The sequence below is a fragment of the Ornithorhynchus anatinus genome, chromosome 3 (assembly GCF_004115215.2).
Source record: "Ornithorhynchus anatinus isolate Pmale09 chromosome 3, mOrnAna1.pri.v4, whole genome shotgun sequence".
Classification (NCBI taxonomy): domain Eukaryota; kingdom Metazoa; phylum Chordata; class Mammalia; order Monotremata; family Ornithorhynchidae; genus Ornithorhynchus; species Ornithorhynchus anatinus.
This window is the reverse complement of record NC_041730.1, coordinates 118,839,793-118,848,916: the sequence shown is the minus strand read 5'-3', so window position 1 is coordinate 118,848,916 and position 9,124 is coordinate 118,839,793. Positions and strand designations below refer to the sequence as shown.

Below are 9,124 nucleotides of genomic sequence, written 5' to 3'. Positions count from 1 at the left end.
GAGCCGGGCCTAATAGCCAGGTCTCCTGACTCCCTGGCCTGTGCGCTTTCCTCTAGGCCAGGCTGCTTCCTTCTCTTCCTTTCTCTTGTCCCCCATGTCAGACTCTCAAACACCCCCGGCCCGATACCCTAATGGATGCCAACTTTCTACTTGTGAGTGTGGGAGCAGAAAGTGGGGGGTGGATTTTGAGAAGAGGAAAATGAGATAGGACTTGGAATAGCCGATAGACTCGAAGAGCTAACAGAACAGAGAGACCCGATAATGGATCTTCTCAGTTCCGCTCAGGCTAGGGTGGCCAACGCAGTCGCCACACTGACCTAGAGAATGTCAGGTCTAGGCGGTAGAGAGGAGAGTGTGAGGACTGGCAGTTTCTCTACTCTCACCTCCGCTTTCCTAGCTGGCTTCAAGCTATGAGCAGCAAGTCAGGAATAATGGCGCCGAGCCCCAGGACGGTTCACACCGGCAGAGGTCAGCCAAAAATGCTAACCCAAACTGCGATGAAACCCTAGACCCGGAGGTGTGACCCCGCGACTGCCTTGGCGAAAGCCGTGGGCTTCACCCCCGGCCCTCCACAGCAGAAAAAACATGGCTGAAGTGGAATCTCCCCTCCCCATGGACTGGGACCGTGTCGCGGACACGGCCGGCCTCTTGGGAAGCAGCGTGGCTCAGTGGAAGGAGCACGGACTTGGGAGTCAGAGGTCGTGGGTTCTCATCCGGGCTCCGCCGCTCGTCAGCTATGTGACTTTGGGCAAGTAACTTAACTTCTCTGTGCCTCAGTTACCTCATCTGTAAAATGGGGATTAAGACTGTGAGCCCCACGTGGGACAACCTGATCACCTCGTATCACCCCCCAGCGCTTAGAACAGTGATTTGCACATAGTAAGCGCTTGATAAATGCCATTATAATCATCTTCATTGAGAGAGCTCTGTGGCCGGACTTGAGTTAGGCCCTGTGGCTACCCTGCGGCTGGAAGGGCAGGGGCCCGAGGTTCCCTCTACACACTCACACACACCTCCCCCTCCATACACATGACCTGCTCAACCGCTGGGCCCCGTTCTCTAACGATGACGTTGGGGACCCCTTCGATGGCGGTGGGAGGCCCTGGGAAGGCCCCTGCTTTGCCCTCCAGGTGACCGAGAGAGCAGCGTGGCTCAGTGGAAAGAGCCTGGGCTTGGGAATCATTCATTCATTCAATAGTATTTATTGAGCGCTTACTAAGTGCAGAGCACTGTACTAAGCGCTTGGAATGAACAAGTCGGCAACAGATAGTGACAGTCCCTGCCGTTTGACGGGCTTACAGTCTAATCGGGGGAGACAGACATAAAAGAACAATGGCAATAAATCCGAAGTCATGGGTTCGAATCCCAGCTCTGCCACCTGGCAGCTGGGTGACTGTGGGCAAGTCACTTCACTTCTCTGGGCCTCAGTTCCCTCATCTGGAAAATGGGGATGAAGGCCGGGAGCCTCACGTGGAACCACCTGATGACCCTCTATCTACCCCAGCGCTTAGAACCGGGCTCTGCACAGAGTAAGCGCTTAACAAATACCAACATTATTATTATTCGACCTTCCTGCTCTGAACGATGGACACCCCGCACCCCACAAATCCCAGCATTGTTAATTATTATTATTGTTCGACCTCCCTGCTCTGAACGCCGGACCCCCGCACCCCACAAATACCAACACTGCTAATTATTGTTATTCTTCGACCTTCCTGCTCTGAACGCCGGACCCCTGCACCCCACCATCCCCAACACACACACACACACACACACACACACACACACACACACACAGGCGCGCAGCGCAAAGTGAGAGCGCGGGCTGTGGGCCGACCGGCTTCTCCGCGCTTTCCCTCGCTCCCTGGGGCTCCGTGGGGCTCCGCAGCGCCGCCTGGCGGTGCGAAGCGACAGCAGGCCCTGGATGGGAGGGAGCCCTGGACCCGGCCGGGCTGGTCCTGGGCCTGGGCCTGGTCCAGGTCCTGGCCGGGCTGCTCAGTCGCCCACCCGAAGGCGCAAGAGTGGGGAGAGGGAAAGGGAGGCAGCACCCGGACCCCATCCCTCCCTCGGGAACAGTAGTTTGGGAGTTTGGTTCCCCAACGCCTCGTTTTGTCCCCTTGGGCTCTCCCCACCCGTCGCCCTCCTCCTCCCACCTAGACGCTCGGGCCGCCTTGGCCTCCCCGGTCGGCGGGACTCCAGGGAAGGAGGGGAGAGGAAGAGCCGCGGAGAATCCAGACCGGCCCGGAGGGACGCACATGGAACTCGGTTGCGGGGTGCGGGGGTAGGAAAAGAAAAAGCAACGACGGGAGCTGAGAAGCCGAGGCTCTCCACGGGCCATCGGGGAGGCGAAGCCAGGCTCGAACGGGCGGGGGGAACGACGACGACGAAAAGGCGGGGAGAGGAGGTGGGCTTCCCCAGCCCCGTTCCGCCCCGTCCTGAAAAGAGACACCGACAGCGGCCGGGTGTCAGTTCCGCGTTCCCCTTCCCCAGCCGGGGCCCGGACCCGACCCTCCTCCCGGGGCAGGGAACGGCCCCACTACGGGTGGAGGCGGGAAGCATAGGCCGCAGCGACCCCGGACCGACCCTGCTTATCCAAGAAATGAGCCACGGCAGCAAAAATGTAACACGGTGGCCCCGGCTGGTCCTCGCGGCCCTGGAGCCGGGCCCCAGCCCTACGTTGGACAAGTCACTTAACATTTCTGTGCCTCAGTTATCTCGTCTGTAAAATGGGGACTAAGACTGTGAGCCCCAAGAGGGACAGGAACCGTGTCCAACCGGATTCGTTTGTATCCGCCCAGAGCTTGGCATAGAGTTAGCGCTTAAGAAAGACCACAGTTATTATTGTTGTTATTAATAATCACCCCCGAGGCCTCCCGGAGACCCTCGGGGTGGACGCCGAGCCGCCGCCGGGCGAAGACCCCTGAACTCTGCGCTTTGGCCGCCCTCCCGGGGAAAGAAGGGGCGGCCTGGCCCACGCAAGAGCTGGTAAATAATTATCGCCACCACGAGACTGTGATTACAGGCCCCAACCGGCCACCTGAGCCTCAAGCCCGGGGTCCCCCCCGCCCCGGCTGCGGCCAGGGCCCGATCTGCGCCTTCGCAGCAGTTGGAGGCGAGAGGCCGGGTTGAGGGCACACAGGGTGAGTGGCAGTGCCAAGGACCCGCACAGGACCCCGGCCCTAGAGCTGCCGCCCCCCACCCCACAAGCTCGAGGCCGGAGAAAGGTCGGGGGGCCCGGCGAGAAGCTCCAACCACCCCGCCCGGCCCCGACGGGTACCCCCACGCAGGGAACTCCGGGCGCTAAGCCCTGAGTGACCTTGGACAAGTCACTTCACTCCTCTGGGCCTCAGCCACCCCATCTGTAAAATGGGGATGAAGACTGTGAGCCCCGAACGGGACGGGGATTGTGTCCAGACGGATTTCCTTGTATCAATCCCGAAGCTTAGAGCAGTGCTTGGCACGTAGTATTAGATTCGATTAGACTGTAAGCCCGTCGATGGGCAGGGATCGTCTCTGTTGCCGAATTGTCCATTCCAAGCGTTTAGTACAGTGCTCTGCACATAGTAAGCGATCAATAAATACTATTGAATGAATAAACGCTCAGTACAGTGCTCTGCACACAGTAAGAGCTCACTAAATACGATCGAATGAATAGGAAGCGCTTAACAAATATCACCATCATAATCATCCGCCCGGCCTGGCCCACCGTGCGAAGGGTCGGGGCGCCCCTGGACTGGGGTCCCCTACTCCTTCCCCTCCAGACCCGGGCCCAGATCTCCGTACCGAGGGGCGGGGGTGGCGGAGACCTCGGTCCCCCGTTTTCCCTTCCGCGCTTCGACGCCTGGATCGCTTAATTAATCGGTTCTAAGAGTCGCGCTGTAATGAACGCCGCGGCCTGGCAGGAGGGGCCCGGCCGGCGGTGTCATGGGGCTGGGGGCCTTCCCAAATCCTTACACCCAGCGCCTTCTCCCGTGGGAGGCACCGTTTGAAGAGGGGAAAGGAAGGTCCCGGGAAGGGACGGGAAGGCCGCGTGGGAGCCCAGCTGGGATGGGATGGGATCAGGGTGGGATGGAATGGGGAGGGGGTTCCCCTCGGGGTCCATCTCCATCCCCAGCCGTGAGGCCAAGGGCGGCCGGACCGCTGCTGATTAAAAGGGGATGGGGCTCGGCCCTAACTGGGCGTTTTAATGAGGGGGGAGGGGGCGAGGTAAGCCTAGACACAGACTAACTAGAGGCCCGGGGCGGTGGGAGGAGAGGAGGGGTCGCCAAGAAGAGAAAAGAAAACGCCAAATCCCAGGTCGGCACCGGGCAGCCCACCTCTCTGTCTCTCCCCGGGATCCCGAGTGGGCTTCCCAGGGTGGGCGGGGGACCCCCCCAATCCCGCGACCCCGAGGCCGGTGGGGAGGGGGCTGCGGCCATTCTAGAGCCGACAGAAGGTCCGAGGAAGGAGGCGGGTCCGGGGCGGCGGGAGCCCGGGCGGCGGCGGGGAGCGGCCCGAGACGAGCGCCGGGGAAGGACCGGCCGAGCAAGGCCGCCCGGCGGCCGCCGACACCCGGGCCCCGGCCTTTCGGGAAACAAAAGAACCACCTACCCTCCTCCCTCTCAGAAAAAAAAAAAAAAACCCGAAAAAAAACCCCACCCCCAAAACAAAAACTAAAAAAAAAAAAATCCCAAAAACCTGGATTAAATGTCCCATTTCAGTTTCACCCAAACGGCTGCGAGGGAGAAAAAAAAAATTATCAAACCAAAACGAAATTTACTCAAAACGAGAGCGAGTCCGTAAGAAGTCCCGATCACAATCCACACCCGGGAAATCTCGGACGTCCCGGCGACCTCCCGTGCCCCCTCTCTCCAAAGCATATCCCCCCCCACCCCCAGCACCCCCACCATCCCCCCAACCCCTCCTCTGGAAAATGAAATGAAAATGAAGTTAGACCCAAAGTCCTTCGGAACGGGGCAAAGTGCCGGTGAATCGGTGAGAGGATCCAAGCGGGCCTTGACTTTCTTTTCCTTTTCTTTAAAACAAAAGATAATAAGAAATAAAACATTTTAATACATCAAATATACGGAATTTTAATCTTTAAAGCGATACATTGTCTATTATTTTAGTACATGACGTAAACCTTACTTGTCCCCTTCTCAGCTGGCGGACTTAAAAATTAAAAATAGTTAAGTGTTCCTTTCGAAGAACAAAATAAGGCAAATGAGGTTTTGGAATAGAATTGTTTTTCTCCTTTTTTTTTTTTGTTTTCTTCCAGAATACATACAAAAAAATACCCATTCTCTCTCGATGGTATATACCTTAAAAATAATTGCAATTTGAAATCAGAGTTGACAAATTGCGAGTTGTTTTGTCTTTTTTCGTTTTAGTAACAAACATGCATGTAAATTTGTCGTTTCCATGAGACATTAAATAAGAACGTACAATACAATCATAGCAATTTTAAAGTAACATTAAAGAGAAGACCTCTAGCTTTATGGTGTGTTGTTTTTTATTATTCTTATTATTTATATTCTACAAGGGCTGGGTTTGTTTGTCCACTTTTTTCCGCCCTCCCCCCCCGCCCTCCGCCCGCCCCCCTCCCCCCACCCCCCCTTCGGGTTTTTCATTTTCTCCTCGTTTAAACCTATGGAGCTCGAGCTAAATAATGCACTTCTTGATTCACGGGTCCGCTTGGAGCTAACATAAATAAATACAAGTGCCCACGGATCCAGTCCTCAGATGAACACTTTTCTCAATTATTTTTTTTTCCTTTTTCTTTTTCTATAAAAAAAAAAGTCAAACGAGATTTCAACTTTTATAAAGCCTGGGGTGGGGGTGGGGGGGGGAAATCCGGGGTCTCGGTGGTCTATCTGCCGCTGCGGTTGGGTGGATATATATATATATCTATCTCTATATATATATATATCTCTCTCTCTATATATAATTTTTTTTTTCCTCTTGGTCGTGGGGGGATCCGGGGGCCTCTCTGCGGTTGGGTGGCCGGCGTGTCTATGTGTGTGTGTGTGTGTCCCCTGGCCCCGCAGCGTCCTGGCCGTCCCCTCGGTGCCAGTGCCAGTCCCGGTGCCAGTCCCGATGCCAGTGGCGGCCGCCCTCACTGGTAGCCCAGGGCGGAGGCTGTGGTGAGTCTCTGTCCGTAAAGGGCATAGGGGGAATAGTAAGGTCCGGCGGCGGCGGCGGCAGCGGCGGCGGCGGCGGCGGGCACCGGCACGGGGGCACCGGGGGCGGGCAGGGGGCTCTTGGAGTAAGGATGGTAGCGGCCGCCGAGTCCCAGGGCGTGGTGGGGGGAGCGGAGGGCCAGGGTCCCGGGGCTGCCCGGAGCCCCCGAGGTGGGGATGTGCATGTGGCAGGCCATGGCGGCGGCGGCGGCCGCGCTGGCCAGCGACGAGGAGCCCGGGTAGCCCGACAGCAGCTTGTCCGTGCCGGGGAAGGCCGTGTGCGTCCGCAAGTGGCCCAGCAGCTCTTCGGACGTGGCGAACCGCTTGTCGCAGGGCCCGCTGGCCGACACCCAGTTGCAGATGTGGGGCAGCGGGTCGTTGGGGAGCATGAAGCCGTAGGGGTAGAGGGGGTGGCCGGTCAGGGAGGGCGGCCCGGAGGCGGCCAGCGACGAGTGGACGCCGTGCAGAGGGTGGGTCGGGTAGACCAGAGGGTATCCGGACTTGAGGGCGGCGGCGGCGGCCGCGGCGGCGGCGGCCGCGGCGTTGGGGTCGTGGGCGCAGGAGGAACCGGCGGCCGCCGCCGCCGCCCCGGCCAGGTGGCTGGCACAGTGGTAGCTGAGACAGTAGGGGTCCCGGCACAGGCTGGCCGTCATCACCGACGGCGGGGACGCCCCGGCCAGGGGGCTGGACCCCGCCGGCTTGCCGCAGCCCAGGGAGCCCACCAGGCCGCCGGGCTTCGTGGGGTCCAGGGCCACCCCGGGCGGCAAGAACTGGGGCGGGTAGCCGGCGTAGGCCCCGGCCAGGCTGCCCGGGTAGCTCATGCCCGCCGGCGGGAGGGGGAACACCGTCTGGCCCGGCTTGTAGGGCGACACGGGCGCCACCAGGCCCGAGCCCAGCACGGACGACGACGACGACGACGAGGACGACGACGACGACGAGGACGACGACGACGACGAGGCCGGGGCGCCGGGGCCGGTCCCGACGCCCGCCCCGTCCGACCCCGGGGCCTTGGCGCCCGAGCCCCCGTCGGGGTGCTGGTTGACGTCCACGGTAATCCCGCCGCAGCTAATCCGGCTGTGGGCCAGCCCCGCGGGGCCCGCCTCCCCCGACGGGGCCCCGGGCCCCTTGCCGCCGTCCCCCTCCTTTTTGTCGTCTTTGCCGTCGGGGCCGACGAGGGCCGAGGGCAGGAGGCCGCCGGGGGAGCAGGCCGAGGCGCCGCCGGAGCCGGGGCTCCCTGTCCTGGGTGTGAACGGCTGGCAGGTGGCGCTCGGGACTCGGAATCCCGACTTCTCCGACGAGACACCTCCTCCTCCTCCTCCTCCTCCTCCTCCTCCTCCTCCTCCACCTCCTCCTCCACCTCCTCCTCCCCCGCCGGCCTCCTTCTTCTCCGCGCCGGGCTTCGAGTACGGCTTGAAGCTCGACTTGTCCTCGACGCCGATGTCGCTGAGCTTCAGCGGGCCCGACTTGGCCTCCTTCTCTCCCCCGGCCCCGCCGCCGCCGCCCCCGTTGGAGGTGACGGAGGACAGCTTGGAGGAGGGCGACGGGTCCGGCTTCCCGATCTGGGAGCAGGTCTGCGCCAGCAGGGCCAGCGGGCTCTTCTTCGCATCGAGCTGGGAAGGCCGCAAAAGGGTGGAAGGGAGAGGGACGGGGGACACACACACACACACACACACACACAGACAGAGAGGGAGGGGGAGAAGGGGGGAGGAGAGAGGAAACATTCTTTAGGATCGGAGGGTCACATCCACGCCCCATCGAGTCCCTCCCCGGGAAGGGGACGAAGGAGCCGCACCCCTTGGGCCTCCTCCCCCGACCGGGCCGTGGGCGACGGTCCAGGGGGAAGGCACCGCCTCCTCCTCTCCCTTCTCGCCCTCCGGCCCCAGGAAAAATCACGACCCGCCGTCCCTTCTCTCCGACACCCTCGCTGCGGCACTCGGCGGAGTTTGCCAAACTCGACACCGTTTTGCGGTTTCAGGACCGGTGTCCCCCCAGCCCCCGGCCTCTCTCCTCTCCTCCACACAGCCCGGTCCGCCCTCCCGGCCGCTACTTCTCCACTGGGGGGGTGGGGGGGTGGGGAGGGAAAGGAGGGACTGTTTGGACCAGGGGGAGGGGGCGCCAAGGACACCCACACAAGGCCACCCAGCGCCCCAAATCGGGGCCGTCGAGAGACAGACACTTGGATGGGGTGGGGGAGGAGGGAAAGGGGGTAGAATTAGGGAAGAAGTTGCTTTCCAAGTCCTTCGCTCTTCCCCCGCCCACCATTTCCAGTCGCCCCCACCTCAGTCCTCCCTCCCAACCCCCTATGGGGCTGAGTCATTTCGGACCCTACTCCTCTCGGAAAAGCCCCACAGGGCAACCAGATCTTCCCGGCCGCCCTTCCACGGAATCCCGGCGGCGCGGGAGAGGGGCAGGAGACGGGGCGGAGGTTCGGGGTGGGGGACGGGGCCGGGGGACCATCCTCACCTCAATGGGGCTGACGGGGGTGGAGGGCAGGGGCTGCAGGTATTCGGGGTGCAGTATGTGTCCCGTCCGTGCCGTCAGCATCTTCAGCACCTTGATGGGCAGGCGGTTTGCCTGGCGCAAGGGATCCGAAGGCGGTACAGCGTGGAGGAAAGGCTTGGTGGTGCCGGCCGGGGACGAGCCGGGGCCGCGGCCGGAGATATTCCCAGAGAGCGCGCTGGTCCAGGCGGGATCGCCGCCTCCTCCGCCTCCTCCGCCTCCTCCGCCTCCTCCTCCTCCTCCTCCGCTGTGCTTAATGCTTCTCAGGGTAGAAAGCGAGGGCGCTGTGCTCATGACCCTCCCGCACGCATGGGAGCAGCGGGGGGAGGGCTCCGGTGCGGGTTGGGCTCGGGGCTGCGCGCTCGCCCGCGGACCTGCTCCTCCTCCCGCTGCTGCTGGAGGAGGAAGAGGAGGAGCAGCGGCGGAGGCGGCCACCAGCGCCCCGTGCGCCTCCTCGGCGCCCCCGG

At 61.5% G+C, this 9,124-nt stretch overlaps 1 protein-coding gene across 1 annotated transcript; it reads right to left on the bottom strand.

Annotated features, from left to right (window-relative positions):
* Nucleotides 1-5,938: 5,938 nt before the first annotated feature.
* On the bottom strand, nt 5,939-9,075 carry ZNF503 (zinc finger protein 503). Its single transcript, XM_029061267.2, has 2 exons — nt 8,622-9,075; nt 5,939-7,768 (listed from the first exon to the last, which is right to left on the bottom strand). Exons 1-2 carry the CDS (start codon nt 8,949-8,951, stop codon nt 6,095-6,097), a joined length of 2,004 nt encoding a protein of 667 aa, XP_028917100.1. The 5' UTR covers nt 8,952-9,075; the 3' UTR covers nt 5,939-6,094.
* Between the last annotated feature and the right edge of the window lie 49 nt (nt 9,076-9,124).